General features: G+C 37.6%; 1 protein-coding gene across 1 annotated transcript in view; it reads right to left on the reverse strand.

Annotated features, from left to right (window-relative positions):
• The window catches only part of ppp2r5b (protein phosphatase 2, regulatory subunit B', beta), a 255808-nt gene that overhangs the window by 102415 nt on the left and 131933 nt on the right, over positions 1-21460 (reverse strand). The window contains exons 2-3 of the mRNA XM_039760627.1: positions 3808-4004; positions 2614-2715 (exon numbers count right to left, since the gene is read on the reverse strand). Coding sequence (XP_039616561.1) covers positions 2614-2715; positions 3808-4004 — 299 coding nt within the window. The remainder of the gene's footprint in view (positions 1-2613; positions 2716-3807; positions 4005-21460) is intronic.

The following is a 21460-nucleotide window of genomic DNA, read 5'->3' on the forward strand; positions in this document are numbered from 1 at the left end:
GATGTCTACTTGGCGGAGGTCTTGTGACTAGCATATGCTGTGCACTTTGATGAACTTCAACTATTCATTGATTCATTTGTGCCTTGTGGATTCGGACATTATCATCCTGGATTGAGGAGCAACAAGTTGTTTTGAAGTGGGTATGTCTGTAGTAGTAGGATGATGTACCATGTTAGCCATTATGGATGCCATAAGAAGTCCAGCACGATGATACATTTTATTGGCTAACTCAACCAATTGCAATATGCACGTTTTCGAGGCAACTGAGGCCCCTTCTTCATGCAGGTTGTAATCAGTGATAATTCTTTTTTTTCTGGCACTGGGGTATTTACAGCCATGTCCCCTTTTGATGAAATGTAGTCCGGTATGATATTTGGATTCGTATGAATACAGGGTGCTGTAGTTTTGTCCTCTGAGACCAGGAAGCAGCTGTGGTCACTGCATAGATGAGTGAGGATCTTTATGGCCCCCAATGCAATGCACCTTCTGCATCCTCCCTATGTATGCCCCTGTTCTGGATGATTCTACTGCCATTTGCTTGGAAGCACACAAGACTGGATTGATCTGAGAAAAATAAATGGGCAAGAGATTAACTTAATAATTAAATGTAAAAGGAAGAATCCTGGTAGGTCTCAAGTATTAGAGAAACAGTTGAAACCCATCATTAAGGCCAGAACACTAAACCAAAACAATGATCAGAAAACAGACATAAAGTTCTAACACTAAGTCTTCTTGGTAGTTGCTTCAAGCTATTTCTTACCATTAAACATGAAAAACAAAGAAGGGATAGATTAAGAGCGCACTGTCAGTTGGGTGTAGCCACTTTATTTAGGAAAAGGAAGTGACATCATAGCATCATATGACCAGCAATGACCATGCAATGGCAAATGAAATGGTTCAACTCGTGACAATGCCATATAAAATAAATCTTGTTGCCCATAAACAAAATAAAAATACAAAACAGCAGTGAAGTGATATACAGTAACTTCCATAATGATAAACATACTCTCTTAACATTCTAAAATTAATCTCAAATTACTCTTGTATCTGAAATTTTGTGCAGTAACAGAATGTAATCTATCAAGGTGTCTCAAATATTCCAGAACAGTGACCTTTGAAGACAAGGTTCACTTCAGTTCTTTTACAGAGGACTTCAAAGAACAAATGATGATAAAATTTTGCAACAAGTTACTTTTTCTCAATAGCGTTCCCCAATTTACTTAAATGTAAATCAATTAGGTCATCAATCTAACACAGGAAACTTTACTTTAGAAGACGTAGGCAGCATATCTTCTAAAATTACAATGATTGATGGAGCCCAAGGGTTGGGTAAAATCAAAGACTTTATGGATTGCTTTGATTAATTGGTGGACCCCCACCAATTAACCAAAGCTTATTAAAAACTATTCAATTAGTTTCTAAATTATCTTACAACAACATACTATAACAGATATTTCATCCACGTCTGGGTTGGTATACTTAACACATCAGGCAATATTTAAAGAAAACGATGAGTGGGAAGTAGTGGTAGGTGGGCATTGTATTACAGTTTAATGAAAAATTCTGACATTCCTCTGAAGTTAAATAAAAGTTTCCTCTGTGTGTCTTTTTTTTTCTTATAGCATGACTCATAGCCAAGAATCTACACTATATCAGACAGAGAGAATGCGTTGGCAGGGCAATCTGGTAAAAATCACCATTATGACAGTTTGTGGGAGAAGAAATTGCTCAGGAGCTGCCTAGAGCGTGTGTGTTACACGACATGTTTGCATTCTGGCATCACTTAGGGTAAATAATAGCCTTAACAGTTGAAGCAGAGTATAATAAACAGGACTGCTTGATAAAATTATCACTGTCAAACTGAACTCAAGCCATCGTTTTGTCTGATTTACTATGTACTGTATATACAGTATTGTGTGCATGTGTGTGTGTTTGTATACATATATATATGTGTGTGGAAGTGAAGGTCTATGATACAGTTTACATATTTGTAGCTATTAATCCACAAATGGAGAAAATTAATCACATATCTTAAGATAGTTTTTTATTCCTAAACTTTTGACAACCTACCAGGTGTCATCATCAGAGGAGAATGATTAGATATACAGGAATCAAAGGCAATATACAGATATGTAAATATTGTCACAAATATGCATCTGTGATCCATTTTCCTGGCTCCGGCAAAGTACGCAATTTCACCTTGCTGATGAGAGGTGGCACTAACACTAACAGTCTTGTCTCTGAGAAGACTACACCTCATTTGGCACTATAAAAACTAAGGAACCAGGGAGTCAGGTATCAGATCTTGACTGGAAATCTGAATCTCAAGCTAAAAGATCCCGCAACAGAATGAGGCTAACGAGAACCATTTTTTATTTTCATTTTGTTGCTGCACTGCATTATTTCTGGTTGATATTAAAGAGGTTGACCTGCCTAGTGCCCCCACTTTTAGCCTGCCTATGACAGTCTTCTCCCAGCCATGTTACAATATATACTGTATGTACAGTATGTGTGTGTGCTTGTATATGTATTACAAATGTGTCTATATGTATGTGTAATATGTATAATATAATAGAATGACAGCGTAGAAAGTAATGAATGGAGTTACGTTACCTGAAGGTGGGGCCAGGATGCTTCTAGTGTTGGCTCATCCTCTTCAGGATCAAATTCTGGATTTTCACTTGGTGGTAACGTCCGAAAGATATTAACTGAAATCTAAGAAAGAAAGAAATAGGTCATTATTAGCAGGAATTGAAGAAATGTCACACTTGAAGCAATACTAGAAAGCAGTTAAACAACCATAACATTTCTAAAACATGGACCAATTCAATTGTATAGTGTAAGTTAACATAGTACCCTGAAAGTCTGAGCATGATCATTTAGAACCTGTGAAGGAATAGCAGCCGATGAGCCATACTTTCTGAATGATCCGCTCTCGATAAATCTTTTCTTCTGATATGGTAAGGACAAAGTATAGTATACATAGATTATTTCAGTGACAGAAGCTACAGAAGTGACTCAAAGAGTGACTGCCATATCATTGGTGACAAACATATCTATTTTCTGTGTGTAAATTTAGATTATAAAGAAATGTTCTCTTCCTATCTCATGTCAAAAGCAACTGTAATAGGATTAAGCGGGTTTAACAAAATGTCTTCCTTTACTGTGGCATCAGCTTATTTTACTGTGGATCAACAAAAGCTGCCTATAATACATACAATATACATTGTTTTTGCAATTTTTATCCTATCATGTTACTTGCCTGGAAACGGACAAGCTTTACTTTATAAAGCACCTTTCCATAATAAACACTAGTGCTTTACAAAAGCAGTGCTTAATTTTACGCATAATATTTCATTATTGCAACAGTGACCTGCTCAAAGTCACACAGTAAGTCAGAGGTGGTAAATGAAGCATCAGCTTTCTATTTTAAGGTGCCTGTAGGCCAAGCACAAGGAAACACTTGACTTGCAATTTCCACTTCCTGTTACCACTGAGCATTTTAATTGCATTAATACAATATAGCTGCTGCAGACAGTTATGGCAGTCAGGTTCATCTAAATATCTCTGAATTAACATATGTATTGCAGTTAAAATGAACTGCAAAAGACCATCTCTCCCTGTGTTAAACATTTTTTTCTACACAATATTTCTTGTTTTAAAAAAACTAAAATTGACAATAACATAATAAAGTAAAGGAAAAGAGAATGCGTACTTCCATAGGTATAATATTGAAAATGTGGATGTTTGTTTACAGGTTAGTGAGGTTTAATTTTTCAGTGAATTTAAGGATACTCCTCTCCTTACCATCTTGATTGCCTCGGGGTAGACGGGCTCAATCAAGACCCCTCTGTTCGTAGCTATGCAGTCCACCAGCTCATTGAGGGCTCCCCGTTTGATCTCCTTTCCTTTTAAGTCTGCTACACAGTCAAGGAAGTCAAAAAGCACACAGCACTGCTGTAGCTTTTTGCAGAATAAGTCATGTAGCTCTGATACTGGGGCATCTGAAAAAAATAAAAGAGACCAATTGCATTAACCCTTTTAACAAATTTGCTTATCAAAAATACATGTATACTGTGGCCTGTAGGAGCACACCCCCAGACACAGTTCCAAAACTTTATTTAAGACACAGCTTCTCTAGTACAGATGGAAACACTTTCAAAATTATGTTTTCTACAAATTAAACAACAAGCAAAATTCTACTCATTTTTAAGACAGACTTCGGGCATGTCAGCACAAAGCACCACAGCCAGGAAGCACTTCTGGGTCAGGCAAAACCTTCACCTGAAACGGGAGCCTTCTCCTAGCAGCACCCAATGACCAAAACAAGGCTGCCTGCCTGAACTACAACTCCCTATGCTGTCCTGTGTGTTGTCTGAATGGGACTTATGCTAGGGGGATGCTGCCACCCAGCCTACTGGGGCGAACTCATGGCAAAGGTAGGCATTCTCTCTCTGTTCTTCAATTATACCTGCATGCGCACAGAAAAAGGGAACACCAACCATCCCAGCCAAGAAGCCCATCCATCCAAGTCATCCACTCATGGTGGCCTTCTGCCAGGTAAGGGGACACCATTCATCTCATTCAGGATGCCATACATATAATACAATACAATACACACATTCACATTACCATGTTGACCCCACTAATTATACTATTTAAAATTTCCCATAGCCTGGTAGCCGAGACATTAAAATATAGGTATTTTGATACAAGAAATGTTCCTCAAATAATCTGTACATTCAGCCAAAGTTTTTTTTATTGGCATATGCAATGGTGAGACACCATTTTATCTCTATTTCCCTCTTGTTTCCAAGGATGCGTGACAGGTAAATAAGTGTACACAAAACTAATTTAAGTATAGTACTGTCAAGGCCTACCCATCTTCCCTTTCACTGCTGTCACCCATTGCTTCTCAACAGATTAAGTTACGAATATATAAAATATGAGGGTGAATCAAAAAGTAAAGGCAATTTGAAAATTGAAAAACCCCAATGGATACAGGCTGATGCAATATCAAATATGTTTGCAATGAATTATGGGTAGTTAGAACATGCATAGAGTTCTGCTGTTACTCTACCTGAAGCCAAGAGAACATCAATACAGGTATGGATGCTCAAGTGGGGTATTGCACAAGTGATGAACAACACACAGTAAAATTTATTTGGGTAGAAGGAGTGAAACCTGCTGAAATTAATTGAAGGATTTTGGTTTGTGCAGATCAATCAGCTGTATTGGAATTCATCTTTATGGTATGCCAAGTCATCATGCTCTGTGGCATGAGCAGATCTATAGCTGATAATCCACATATGCAGCAACAATGGACAACATAATCCATCAGTTTTCTCTAATCAGGCTATTTGTCACATCAATGTTGGCTTATGTGTGCTTTGGTGATAGTCATCCAGATTGAGCTTTGTTGGTTATACTAGTTCTTTTCACTTTAAACCTTTGTACCCATTCATAAACTTTTCATTGAGCCATGCTGTTTTTACTTCTGTCAATTTCAGCAGGTTTCACTCCCTCTGCCCAAGGAAATCTCACTACGGCCATAGCATTTTATATTTGACCTTAGCTTTAACTAGACCAACACCACAGCACTGTGTTGTGCCTAATCAAACTATGCAGATTTTCTTTATTGTGTCACCTTGCGATTACCACATAATTTTCAAATTAATTTTACTTTTTGAACTACCCTCATAAATACTTCAGTATTGCATGAGGTGAATCTTCTCATTATGCATTAATGTCAACAGCATTCTGAGCTGACAGAATGAAAGCTAGATATCTGGATGTATGAAGCTCTGCTGAGATGATGGGAAGATCTTCCTGATTCTGTACTGTCATTCAAAGTTAAAACACACATGCACTGAAAGCAGATTAGCTCAGAGAGAAGAAGATGTAAAAGTAATCCACCATATCACATCTCGTTGTCTTTGACTGTTTGTTTGGTTCCAGTGTATGCATGCTCACTTGCACTCTTAAGAGGAGTTAGGAAAAAAGGGCTGAATGGTGTCTAAGCATAAACACTGCAACGTGCAAGCTCTCCTCTAACTTCCCAACTCTACTTTAATGGTGGTGACCCTGGTAGAGAGACCTGATGTAACAGTCTTGTCTTTTGTGAGTCCCTACAAATTTCATTCATAAATAATGGAAACTTCCATTCTTTAAAGATAAGGGCTTTCTTTCAAAGCTGTATACCATCTAATGGTGTAAAGCTTGTGCAAAATATATATCGACACACAGCATTACTTTATATGTGTTCTTCAGTGATGAACATTCTCCTGAGGAGATTTGTAAATAAATAACTGCAATATGGATAATTTGTTAGTACAGTTTGAGCACTGGCAGGTTCAGTGACTCCCTCAAGGCTACATTATCAAGTCAAGTGTCTTTAGTGTCATACAATCCATCAGAGGAGGGGACTGTAGTGGCACCCTCATGGCTTAGAGCCTGCCTCTCGGAACTGAAAAGTGTTTTACATATATCAAAAAAAAAAATAAAGGATATCCATGTTTCTAAGCACAAGGCACACGATATTTTCATCTCCACACATAAACAAAACTGAAATAATTCCGTTAAGCCATGATTTGTTCATCTGCAGAGTGCGACAACTTTAGGTAAAGTCTTCACTTTCGCTAAAATCAAAACAGTGATTTGCACAGAAATCATATTCTGAAATGTACTGCTTTTTTCTAAGGGACAGTGTTAATTTTCTCTTCTACATATTATGGGATCTTTAGTACAGATAATTAATGATTTACAAAATTTTCCACAGCTTGTCGCCATTTACAATGCCTAGTCCAGCAGGGTGACTTTAAAGTATGGGACATCCCAAATGATATACCCAATGATTTCTGATGCCCCGCTTGTGCTTCCATTTCTCCACCTGAAGATGAGACAGACAGTCTTATGCGTTTCTTCTAAGAATGTCATGAAATGAAAGCCCTGACACAATGTTAAGAAAACAGTCACAAAGCAGATGTCAAGAACAAGGAAAACCTCTAGGGACATTTTCTTCTGATAAAATTATTCATGAGATACCATTGTCTGAGTCTTGTGTATTATGCAAATATTTGGACTAATGTGCAAAGCAGCAGCCAGCAATTGGTGACTGCAGTGTGATTTCATTATGGGATTCAGAAATGGTGACAATCAACAACAGGAGAAAAAAAGAGATATCTTCACTAACAGATATGGGACAATATATGGAACAAGCAGAAGCTATAAAATCAGAGCTTAGAGAAACCACTGACAAGATACACTGGAAAAAGCTCATAAATATAAGAAAAATGGTAAACCAAAGCACAAGGGGCATAGTCAAATTATTGTCAACTGGAAGCCCTAATGTCATAAACATAGGAAGGGGAATTTGAGAAGCTGGTAACTTGTAGAAGAAATCCAAATTTGTATATTGTCACGGGATCAAAAGGTAGCAAGCACAAGGACACTGGAAGAACTAGCAGATGAAAATTTAAGTGAAGAAACAAACGAGGGTCAAATCCAGACGTCCGAATGATTGTGTTTCAAAACCAACTTCCTAAATGCAAAACTCAAATTCTAGACTTCAATTAACCATCAAAACTAATAACAGCAGGCAAAAGGCTTTTAAATAAAATATCCAGAGACCTTGACAAATGGATATACACAGCAACTACTTAAATAACATTATATCCACGGTGTCATACGTTTTGTCTTCCAGGGCCATGGTTCCTAACAATGTGCCATCACATCGGAGCTATGAGTACCCAAAAATGACAGTGTCCACTAAAAACAAAATTCTGTTGTAGTAACATCAAAATATGAGAGCAAATTAAAATAACATGTCCAAAACCAAAATGAAACTGAAACTAAGTATAGTATGCATCTAAACCCCTTTAAAAATGTAAAAAGTAAAAAAAATCTGTTAAACCCAGGAACATTTTTCAAAACTCATTACAGTTTAGCTGATAATTTACTTGACAAGAAAAGAGAGCCATACTGCTAACTACAAGTTCTGGGGCCAACGGTGAAAAAGGACACTGGGTCATTCAAATGGAATTTTGTACTGCAGTTAGACGGCACACAGTATTATATGCAGTAAATTTGCATTCTAATAAAAACTGATTGTGAAACATTAACAGACATTTTTAAGCACAGTTTGTGTGATTCTTTATTTTTTGATGTCAGGCACGCACAAATGTAAGCAAAATAAGCTTGCTGTACTAGATAATGGAAATGCAAAGTTAGCCTGCAGGCTGTAAACTACTTTCTTGTACTTAGCTACCTGTATTTTCTTTTCTTCATTTGTAAAATTGGTCTGAACATCACAAAGTTCTACAGCGGTCAGAAGGACTTGAAGGGAGATTTTTTTGAAAGAAATGATTGCACATTCAGCCAGAAGTTTGTGTAATGTCATAATACTTATCTAATTAATCCTACTACCAAAAGCATGTCTCCATGGCCAAATTAAGTTAACAGCACATATACCCCAGGGTTTAGTCATGTGTATATCTTGGATCAATTAAAAGCTCCAATCAGTGACATTAGTCAGTAATAATAAAATAAAATATAATAAAAAGTAATAGGTGCAACTACCGAGGTGTATGCATTTGCACTTTTACAATATTTAGAGCAAGGAAGTCCAGGAAGATAAACAGAAAACTTCTCGTCATGTCCATACCATACTTCCAATTTTCCATTTTTCACGCTTAATCCTGAGCAGTGTCGTGGGGCTGGAGTCTATCTCAGCAGGCTCAGGGCACAAGGCTGTCAGCTCTTGAATTTTGCTAAATGTCAGTTGTGAAAGCTCTGCAATTATTGTGTTATGTTTAAGTGATACAATGTACAGTATAATTTAAATAGTTTCAGAGATAATTGTATTCTTTAATTTATTTCTACATTTATATATATTGTGCATTTGCCTCAAATCACCCATTTAAGATATTATTTTTATTTATAATTGCCTTGTGTACAATTTGCATATATTTAGTTTGCCATCACTTTGATCTATTTTGTCAGACAAAGCCATTAGTGTTTTTAACATCCATTGTTTGTGTGTTTTTATGCTGCGAGCAGTGAGCCTTGCCTGTGGCTTCACATGGGCTTCAACCAGAACTGTTTTTGCCTTTGGTTACAGCTTATTAGTAACTTTTCATTTATTTAGGTGCATTTATCGAGGTAATTACTCCTTCTTGTGATTTCAATTGTCTAAATATTATTTACATGTAATGTTCTGCTTCCTGCTTGTGATGATAATTAATTTGATTGTAATTCACTTTAATTCAAAGCATCTGCTAATAAGTAAACATAAAGTATGTAAATTGAAGTTTAAATTGTATCTGACTCCTTTCAATTTAGCATTTAAACTACTTCACCATAATTAATAAAAAAAAAAAATAATTAGCAGCAACATCCTTACAGCTAACAAGACCACCTACAGAAATTCTCAGATGACTTTTCCATCAAAGTCTGCATTATTAATGGAGATGAATCAGGGTATGGGAGGCTTGTGAAGTACTTTGTCTTGTGGTGCAAGGAGAACAACCTGCAACTCAACACCAGCAAGGTGGTGGACTTCTGGTGTTCCAAAGAATCTCTGAGATCAGGCACTATTCAGTTCAGGGGGAGGACATTGAAGTGGTGCACAGCCACATGTACCTGGGGAGTTCACATAAACAACAAACTGGACTGGTCTGACAAACCAGTGGCGCTGTGCTGCACAAGAAGGGCCAGAGCAGACTGTACTTTCTAAGGAGACTTGGGTCTTTGGATGCATACGGAAAGCTATTAGAAATGTCCGCAGATGTCAGTGTTTGCTCTATGCTGTGGTCTCCTAGGGAAGCTGCTTGAGTTCAAAAGACACAATGCCTGAACAAACATACCAGGGAAGCCTGCTCCATCATAGAGTGAACACTGGATACATTGGAAGCTATTGTGGAAAAGAGGATGGGGCAAAATTGGATGAAAAATCCCCTCCATCCTCTTCAGGAGCACTTTAGCCACAGGCTTATCATTCCAGAGTGTGCTATTAAGCACTTCTGGGGGTATTTTCTGCTCTCTGCAATATCAGGCAATTCAGTGTTTCATCCCGCTGTCTCAAACTAAATTCTTGTAGTCTTTAGGTTCATTTTGCAATATCTATCTATCTATCTATCTATCTATCTATCTATCTATCTATCTATCTATCTATCTATCTATCTATCTATTGATTGCATTACTTGTACTGTGAGTCTGTATCAATTGTTCTTCATATTTTTTCCTGTTGTAATCATCAAAATGTCCCTTTGGGATTAAGATTAAAGTTTATTTAATCTGATCTAACATGCTGGACACCTATCAGGTTTTGGCTATTGGCTATCTCATCTGGATGATTCATTATCATTCTGTTGCATCTGCCATGTGCAGGAGGGGCAAATTTATAAGCAGCACAAAGGTAAGATTGCAAGGTTGCTCCGCAGCTCACATACCTGTCCTTTTCCTCACAAGCAGAAACTCGATGACTATGCAGTGGATTACTAAAGCTCATCTCTGACCTGCCCTCTGTATTTAAATGAGCCAATCAATTCATGATGGAATATCTTTTTGGACTATGAAGTGTGGACGGTATCACTGGTGTCTAGACTGAGATACTACAATGTATACTTTTTTCTTTTTTTTCATTATTTTTTATACCTTTACCTGTTGGCAATTAAACAAAAAGCCGATGATAGAATATTAATGCTTTCAATTTGTTTCTTTTCTTCATGTAATCAAATGATAACACTGGCAGACAAAGGTCTCTTTAATAGCCAAGTGAAGGATCAAAGTATGGATGCTCGAAACCATTGCTTTAAGTCATGAAGCTATGAAACTTGATTAACATTACAATCGGCTATGTGCCCTTCATTCTAATATTCTATATTACTGTAGTGCCACAACGGCTGGATTCTCTGCTCTTTACATGACTTTTTGAGGTGGCTTAAAAGGACCGCTTAGTTTTGGCTAGTTCGAAAAAACATATGCGTCTGTTCAGCATTGACATTTTTATAGGCACTCCTGCTATTAATGATGTAATGCCAGCTCATTCTTTTGGTGATTCATCCCTGGCTGATATAACTTGTCCAGCGCCATTGCATAGCCATCCCTTCAAAGTTGGTGTTCCCTGCGACCACTTCCAATTTGTCAAGATGGTGGGGTGGTCTTCTCTCTTGCTCTGGTCGTGCAGTCAGTGTTGCTGGAACATCAGCAGGGTTTGGGTGTGCTGTGTTGTCAGATGTTATGTACTGCACTGGCAGGTGGCAAAACTGGGATGTTAAGTGAGGTGTTCAACATTGGTCAGCTGTAGGCAAGCAGGCGAAACCTCTTTGTGTGGAGATGCAGATGTTTCAGTCTCTTTGCTATTTTCTTTTACTGAACTTGTGCTGCAAACCACGTTTGGAGTCTGGATCTCAGTTTTGAAAATCTCCCTCCGACACCCTTAACAACACCTCTAGGGTTTGCCTTATCCTTTGCCTACTCATTTTTTCCACTGAATCTGCTTCTCACAGCCCACTAGGGCTCTGTGGCAACTTAATCTACCACACATTTCCCCAACTCCATGAGCCTGAAGCTCTGCTAAGTGGGACTGTAGGCCTTTGCCATATTCCCACTTGTGACACCAATGTAGTGTTGTCACCGAACGCCACAATGGATGGATTCTCTGCTCTTTATATGGCTCTTTGAGGTGGCTCGCTATCCGTAAAAGGACTGTTTATTTTTTACAATTAGTGTGGCAAAAGGCAAGAAGTCCTTTTAAAAAAGAATGGGGGCAAATGAATATAATTAATGTCAAACCTCCTTTGGATACATCTTTGGAAAAGCATGACCCAGCAAGCAGAGCAGTTTTAAATGATTTCTCGATTTCAGGTGTTTAAGAATTGTTAGAAGCAAACACTGCTCGATCTCTTATATATAAGGATCAAGAATTAAATATTATTTGTCTCCAGAGATTGGAGAAGACATATTTTAATATTTTCAAGTCATCAGTAGTATGATCTGTAACTGAAAAAAGGCATATGTCTACACAAACATATAAGATACAACTCATATTTTGTCTGGAATCAATACATATTACTGATATCCCAGCTCATCAAAGCTTATGTTGAGGGTTTCAATATCCACCATTGCAAACGTAGTTACAATGATATGTGGACTAAGTTACTATGTAGTGCGGAACATAGTAGTCCCTTGGGAATCTTCATATCCTGAGTTGATAATAATTTGCAAAAGCTGCAGTATGTCGAAGGGGATAGATAAGTCTTGTTGTGCTGAACAGTTTGTTCTTGTCAAACCTGTTCTTATGCTCTAATTATAATCAGCATAATCATGCAATCAGTATCATCAAACGAACAGGAAAAAAATGACCTTGTCTTAATGTATGATCCTAGCATTTTTCTGAACACAATGGACAAATAAATTGCTTGCCTAACCGCTGACAGGTTTACATCATTAGCAGGGGATAAATACAGTAGCCAGCCATCATAATCATTGATAATTTCCAATTTTTTGATCCAATATTGGCAACAACGCCAAACAAACCAAGACTTTGGTGGAACTTCTAAAAGGCAACTGGTAGATGAAAGTCACATTCACCATTCTATACCAAAGAGTTCAATCAGAGATGCATTATTATTTTCGAAGGACAATAATCAAAGCAGCAGATACTGCCTGAAGTTATAACACAAGGTATCAACCACTGTTAAACCAGTTTGAACAAGTACAAACCCCATGATTGTCACAGTGACATCTGTAAAGACCACTTCGGAATGGGCAGGTGTTCTGTGTAATTTTGCGAGTCTAAGTACCTGAAGATGGACAGATGTAAAGGGGGTGGACAGAATATTAGTCAAGGGAGCAGCTTTAGTCAAATAAACCAAAATGACACATTTGACCATTTCACTAAAGCCAAACACTAAATGAAACTCAAAGTTAAATTAAATGTTGACAAAGAACTTGTACTAACTCAATGATAACAGTCCCTCCCTAACACTACGACTTGAGGTTTTCAAAGATTCAATGCTGTTATATTGGAAGCTATCCAACACCTTCTTTTATAGACAGGGCAAAACAGGCACTGCTTTATAGGAGTTCTGTTTGACCTGGAGGTACTTCCATCGGGCTATGCCCTAGCACCAGAGCCGCTCAACCTCATCCAAGAGAGTCGGAGTACGCTGGATGTGGACAGAGCTTGCCTGGGAGGTGTACAGGAGGAGAAAAGAAAAAGAAAAGTGAATTTTGTTGATTGCAATATTGGGACCTTTATAGATGAAAAAATAAACCGATTTTATTTAAATAGGACTTGTGTCTGTGAGGTTGTGTCTGGGGGTTTGGCACTCTCTGGTGCCTTCTAGTGTTCACAAATCCTAAAGACTAAGGGAAAGGGGCAAGTTCACCTATTGTAAGGTAATGAAATCTGCCTTGACTTTAGACTAGTAGTTTTGAAGTGTTACAACTGAGTTCATTATTTCATTTTTTTCATGTTTTTCTTCATCATTTTACAAGATCTACCACTTACTTCTAATGAAATGAAAGATTTTGGACTATTTCCACTGTCATTTTGTTTATTTATGATTGTCACCGTTTTGGTTTTTTCGCATTGTTAAGGATGTGTCCTCAGAGACCATGAGCCACCAATTACGACACAATGGATTAAAAGGTCACCATTGGAAGCACTTCGTCATCAGAGTTTGTGGATTCCAAAAACACTTTTTTCCAATTGTTCTTTTGCTAAGGAAATCTTTTTCCTAAGTACTTTATCTGGTGTTGACATCAGCTTATATTGTTGACTTCAGTTTTTGATTCTTGCTTTGGTTTTGGTAATTGTGTGGCAGAGCTCTCAGTTTTGACTATTTTTCTGTTTTCGACTATACCATTACTTCCAGTTTCTACTCTAAAAATCTTTGTTCCTCGTACACTAGCATACTACAAAGGTCTGAAGGTGACACATGAACACTGGCAAAGAGACAACAAAAACACACTGTATTGTTTCTGTACTATTAAGGAAAGAGTCATTGAGAGATCAACAATATTTTGAAAGTCCAGAGTACAGAATACAGTGCTCATCTCACATTTTTCAATGTAATATTGATCAGAGGTCTAAAATATCCAAATGGTTTAAAATAAACAAGAGCAAAGGTCACCACACAACAAAGCTGCCACAAATGATAAAATTAAAGGGTGGTTTCCTATATTTTAACAGAGTTTATAATCAGGCGATGGCATGGCAACAGTAGATAGCTACAAATGCCAAATAATACAGCTGGTATTTTCATGTCCAGCCTTTAAGAAACACTTGGGCTGTTGGCTTCTGATTTCGCTGTACTGAAGGCTTTAATTGAACTGCGTCGTTTATTTCATGACACACATTTTCTTTTCGATGCAGTCTGTTAGAGGCTGGAAAATGTGCTTCACTGTAACCATTTTTCTTTTATGGAATTCGGGAAGGATAGATAGATAGATAGATAGATAGATAGATAGATAGATAGATAGATAGATAGATAGATAGATAGATAGATAGATAGATAGATTTGACTTTTTTGTCCCTAGGGGGAAATCTGACATTTAACAGAGGCTCCTTGAGAAATATGGAGCTTCTATAAAAGACATGTAAACATTTTTGATTATTGCTTCTAAATTTGCTTTTAGTCTTAATGACTTTGTGAGATGTTGCTCCAAAATGTCTTTTAAACTAGTCTTAAAAATGCAATTAACACAAACACTCATAATATCAGCGTGCCACTGTAATACTAAAATCATGCCATCTGACTAGTTTAGAGCTGACTAAAATAAAATATGTAGTAATAAGGCAAAACAACAGATGAATTTGTTTTATATTTATTTCTAAATCATTTTTGGATTTTTTACTTTGTCAAGGTTAAACTTATAATGTTTTGAAATATTTAGAAGTGTGAGAGCCGTGGGAAAACAAAATTGATTGCTTAACCACAGTGATCGACTACCTGGCTAAATCATTTTCCCACATAATCATAATGTAGAAGTACTCACACTGACAGGGTTAGAATAAAATTTTGGTCTCAAATTCCATGTTTTTACTTAGCAACTTATGCAGAGCTCCCATCTGTCAGTAACTCAGCAGGTCTGCAACCTACTCAGTCAGAGAAAGTCTGCAATTGAGTTATTACAGTGTTAAGACTTGTAACCATTCTGTGAGTTTGAGCCATACTTTTAAGTTGTCTGTATTCTAAGTGTAAGAATAGGTACATAATTACTGCCTGTTGTACTGTAAGTGTAACAGTAAAGTGCTCTATACAGTTAAGTAAAAATAAAGTGCTGCAATACCAAGCATGTGGTGCAGACAGAATCCAGGAGTACACAATCGGGAAGAAACCCAAGTTATTTTATTTAGGATCTGGGAAGAGGTTAGCTGGGAGCTGTACTGAAAGACCCCACCTCTATGCATACAGGATTCATAATTATACTCCATACATAAACAAACCAAGTTCAAATTCACTGTCAGGGAGCACTGTTCGCACCTGAATCATATCTACTCCTCTTCTTACCTTGAAGGTACATGGCCTAGACTTTATGCACATTTTTTTGTGTTTGGTTACTGTGCTATAGCAGGTCTGTGGCTTAGAAGAAAAGGCCAGTATTAAATAAATAATTACCACACTGGTGGCTTTAAGAGGGGCTGTGGTCGTGCAGCAGGAGTGATACTTGGACGCTGTGTGATGCACAGGTGATGAATCGTCCGTATCCGTGATTGAAGCCAGGAACTGCTAATTGCCACACCTATGCCAAATCCCCATTATACAGTATATAGTAGGAGTGTGAGTGTGGGAGGGTAGAAAAAGATTAAAAGAATGGAGGTAAAAAGAGGAAGAAAGGGAAGCTGGAAGTGAAGAAGCCAGTGCGTGCATATGTGTGTCAGTAGGCGAGTGAGTGAGAGCAGGCTTGCTATAAGGAGGACAGGCAGCTGGTAGAAGTGAGCACTAGTGGGGTGATTGTCCGACACCTGGGGCAGTTTGATTGGGTTGTTCCTGCTGAGCACTTGAGAGGAGCAGGAGTGACCAGAAGATGGTTGGCTCACCGCAAAAGGCCATGGAAGGCAGTAGAAGTCAAAGATTTGGGATCGGAACCCCAGAGTGAGTGGCCTGGACATTGGTGGAACCCAAGTCTCGGTCCGGGTAGTGGTGCCGAAAGGAGCCAGAGGACAGAAGACAACCGGATGTGGAGAAGGTCAGCTGTAGGTAGGGCGACTCCCCTGATGCATAGCCGGATGGGAGAAGCAGGGGAGCTGCCAGTTGACGGTGGCACTGGGTTTTGTTTTTAAAGGACTGCTTCCAGCTATCGGTTTAACGTAATTTTTATTGGAATTATTTTAACCTTCACATTTCACTTGTTTTTTATGGATTATTTATTTATTGATATTTTTGAGTCACTGCACAATTTATTTGAACACTTTTTGGTTTGAACTGTTTTCAAATAAAAACACTTTTGCACCTTTCCCCTTGCTTCAGTTTGGTGTCCTCATTGTCCAGCTCATCCGGTAGCATTACCGACAGTGTTGAATTCAAGGGCTCCCAAAAAGAAAGTGGAAGCATGGAGCAGACCAACATCGTCACAGTTACATGGTTATATAAATAGCACCAGGAGCTTCCTGGGCTTTCTAAAGAGTCTGTGAGGACAAGTACTTCATTAAAAAAGTCACTGTACTGCAAAATGCTCTTAGGCCTTTTAGAATGACTAGTGACCTATTTCAGAAATAATTCTGTTCACTGAAAGTGTTTGATGGTGAGCTGAGGTAGAAAATTCACAGCTATGCATAGACAGTGACAAGTTTAATTGTATGAAGAGTTTACACTGTAGGAATTAAACAGACGTGTGCTTGATGCTATATTTAAAGAAAAAAACAAACTTAAGATCTCTTACTTTAACCAGCTTCTAATGATTTTTTCCAACCAGCTCTCAATTTAAGCATTCAAGTTATCAACATTGTGTTATATGGTAAGCCAGAGACTGAAGGTATGAAGTGTTTCAAAATCATTACACCCTTCCATCAAAAATTAATGGAATTGCATATAATGTATGCTGAAGCCAGAAAGAATGTCCAGGATGAAAAATTAGATTAAATCGGCCCACTGTAAACATATTGCTATCATAAGCTTAAGGAAGATTTTTTTTCTGACAAATGTTGATCTCAGTGTCCTTCTGTTTAAATAAAATAATTATTTTTGTGATTAAATTTGTATTTACTTAATGAAAAAAGAAATAAAATGTAACACCATAAAAGATACGATTATATGCAAAATATTAAGTCCAAATGATTGCTTGAAGTTTTAATGACAATAAAATAATAAGTTGGAACATTATAAAAGAGAGATCAGAAACTCCATTGTATGGTTCCTTAAGCTGACATGTCAGTTCTAATAAAAACCTACGCTCATGTAATGTGTACAATTGCTGTGCATGTTTTAGTTTACTTGCACTGCCAGCGGTAAAAAAAAGAAGGGCACAAGATTAGAAATGAAAAATACACCAGGAGATCAGGGAGAAAATCAAAATCATAAACATGCAGAGATCTAAAAGCATGAAAAGTCAAAAACCAGCTAAGATACCAAATCCAATATTTTCAAAAAGCTCACAAGGTCCTAACTCCCTAATAAGATCTGAACTAAATAAAAAGACTTGAAATGTATCCATCGACTTGGACACTGCTGAAAGTGTGCTGTCATCTTAAAATAACTGGGACGTGATAATATCACATATTCAATGTTTTACAGTCACGTAGTACAGTCGTGGCCAAAGGTTTTGAGAATGACGAAAGTATTGGTTTTCACAAAGTTTGCTGTTTTTAGATGTTTTCGTCAGATGTTTCTATAATATATTGAAGTATAATTACAAGCATTTCATAAGTTGTAAAGGCTTTTATTGACAATTACATTAACTTTATACAAAGGGTCGATATTTGCAGAGTTGGCCCTTCTTTTTCAAGACCTCTGCAATTTGCCCTGACATGCTGTCAATCAAATTCTGTGCCAAATCCTGACTGATGGCAGCCCATTCTTTCATAATCAATGCTTGAAGTTTGTCAGAATTTGTGGGTTTTTGTTTGTCCACCTGCCTCTTGAGGATTGACCACAAGTTCTCAATGGAATTAAGGGTCTGGGGAGATTCCTGGTCATGGATCCAAAATTTTGATGTTTTGTTCCACGAGCCACTTAGTTATCAGTTTTGCCTTATTGTTTGTCACCAAACTGTTCTTGGATGGTTGGGAGAAGTTGCTCTCAGAGGATGTTTTGGTACCATTCTTTATTTATGGCTGTGTTCTTAGGCAAAAACTTGTGAGTGAGCCCACACCTGCCTGCCTCCATTCCTGAGCAAACTCTGCACTGGTGGTGTCCCGATCCCGTAGCTGAATCAACTTTAGAAAACAGTCCTGGGGCCTCATGCATAAACGGTGCGTACGCACAGAAATGTTGCGTAAGAACTTTTCCACGTTCAAATCGCAATGTATAAAACCTACACTTGGCGTAAAGCCACGCACTTTTCCACGGTACCTCATGCCTTGTCGTACGCAAGTTCTCCACTCGGTTTTGCAGACTGGCAGCACCCAGCGTCAAAGCAGTGCTACTGTTCCTGTGTGGTTACTCTTTATTTTCATGACGCGGCTTCATAAATACACTGAAACTAGCTGCATATTGTTTATTAGTGTAACGCATCTGATTGTAATTAACTTGTAACAATATAATAGTCCAGGGAACAGCCATAGTATTCCAAATACTATTACTGCTTTAGCGTTGTTACTCCCACTGCACCTTTTTTTTTCTTCTTTCAGTTGCTCCCGTTAGGAGTTGCCACAGCGGATCATCTTTTTTCACATTACTCTCACTGCACCGCTCTGAGTATTTATATCACTGTGTCCGAGTGGGGAATCACAGCAGCAGCTGATCGGAAAGAGAATTTTCGGTATACAGCATCAAGCACATGCTGCCTCAGCCACGGCAAAACACTTCAGAGACTTTCCTGTACCTCGTGGTTCAGAAACAGTTTCATCCCAAGAACTTTAAACAATCAATCAGTCCATCAAGTGCTCCTTGTAGAACTGTGTGTACTTATAAGTACAATCACCTACCTCACTGTAAACTTGCACTACAGTTATAATATTGCACAACTTGCACCACTTTATAAAGTGCATATTTACATATGATGATGATATCATTTTTATGATGATATGCAGCAAAATATGTTGATTATATTATATGGATAAAACTTTAACTTCATTTAAATAATCTGTATTGTTAGTAATTAAACATGTGAGGACACGGTTCTGCAGTGCTAGCTAGTTCACGGATTGATCCTACGTTGTGCTGTATTCTTTCTGGGGCTGACGTGACACTGGAAGGATAGATGGATAGAATAATTAAACATGTACTACAAAGATATTTCAATGTTCCTTAAAAGTTTTGAAGAATCATCATTGTAAGCTTACAGATGGCTTTATGTCTATGACAGAGCTGATTGTGTGGCGATTGGGTATTTGGAGAAAGAAAAGTAAGGACAGGAATTGGAGATTAGTACATTTGAAAGAGACAGTACTGCTACAATAATTTCATCGAAGGTCACACATAATCACATACCGTGTTTCCCTGTTTAATAACATGCATTAACTCCTATCATCATGAAAAAGATATCACATATATATGTCAATATTTCAATTATTCAGAGAGCTGTAATATCATGAATGTAATGGATTCTGTGTCCAGTCGGAGAAAGAGAAAGCGGAAGCACGTAGTGATTCACACACATAGAGCAAAAGATGAAATACAAAACAAAGCATTTAATGTGCTACTTTAGTTACGATGGAATTTGAGAAACTAGTAAATTAAACGATTTTAAGATGAAGTTTATGATGTTCTACTTTAATGACAAAATAAACTACATGATTAAAGTGGAAATTTCGAGATTGAAGTTAACATTTCATGCTTTTTTCCTACTGTGTGCCTTTTTTTTCTCTGTACCCTAATAAGCTTTCATATGACACTCAGATGGTGGGCTACGTCTCGCCTTTTCACGGCGACTTTGATATGTGACAAGTTCTTTTTTATGTCGGGCACTGTGAGACTTTGTGAACGTGAGCTTTCAAGTTTCTCCAAAACGCTATGTCACTCGATCAACTTCATTTTGTTATTCATACTACTGTTTAAACCAACAAATAGTATGTTTTTCTTTGCCTCCACTTGGTATTCGCTGAAATTCTTATATTTTCCCTCTTGCTTATGCTATTGCCTTTTCACAGAACGCTGAGCTTAAGGGTTATTTATATTGATTTGCATATTCAAAGAGGCATAATTCTGGGAGGAGACGGGGTGGGACAGAAGGCATGTGCACATGTGCTACTTTTCACGCTGATCAGGATTTATGGAGCGGAAGAACGCGGAAGTGGGTATACACACAAATTTATGCATCTGGAGTTTTCTGTGCATAAGCACATTTCAGCTTTTGTGCTTACGTCATGTTATAGTGCAAATTCTATGCATGGCGTTATGGTTGAGGCCCCTGGTGCTTGCTGGTCTTTCTTGGATGCCCTGAAGCCTTCTTCACAACAATTGAACCTCTCTATTCTAACTCAGTCAGCATGACAGAGTGATCTCCAGCCTTGTCCTCATCAACACTCTCACCTGTGTTAATGAGAGGATCACTGAAATGATGTCAGCAGGTCCTTTTGTGGAAGGGCTGAAATGCAGTGGAAATGTTTTTTTTGGGGATTAAGTTCATTTTCATGGCAAAGAGGGACTTTGTAATTAATTGCAATTCATCTGATCACTCTTCATAATATTATGGAGTATATGCAAATTGCCATTATAAAAACTGTGGCAGCAAACTTTGTGAAAATTAATATTTGTGTCATTCTTAAAACATTAGGCAATGACTGTAGACATTCTTAGTTATTAATAATATATGGCTATGTAAAGTTAAAACTCCCAAAATAACATAAGAACATAAGATATTTTACAAATGAAAGGAGACCAATCACTCCATTAAACTTATTTTTTTAGCTAATACCTATGTTGTCCCAATGTCTCATCCAGATACATCTTAAAAGTATGACTATGTAATTTGTTTCAGCGTTCCACAGTTCTCAGTAAAGAAGTGCTTCTCAGCTCACCTCTTAATTTCCACTGGTGTCCTTGAGTATGTGATTCACCGTTAAGCTGAAAGAATTGTACAGGATATATTTTGTCAATGCCTTTCAGAATTGTGAGGAACTTAAGTCCTGGTATGCACCTGGTTGTTCTTCTCTGCACAGCTTCAAGTGATGCTATGTCTTTCTTGTAGAGTAATGACCAGAATTGCAAAAGACTTGATTGAAAGCAAACCACAAAAAAGGTAGTTTGATGATGTTTTGAAAATAGCACAAAAGAAATACCTACACCATTAGAAGCGATACAAAACAATAGCATCAATAGGATCTGGGAGGTAGAAAATTAAACATTAATGA

This window comes from Polypterus senegalus, chromosome 8 (assembly GCF_016835505.1).
Source record: "Polypterus senegalus isolate Bchr_013 chromosome 8, ASM1683550v1, whole genome shotgun sequence".
Classification (NCBI taxonomy): domain Eukaryota; kingdom Metazoa; phylum Chordata; class Cladistia; order Polypteriformes; family Polypteridae; genus Polypterus; species Polypterus senegalus.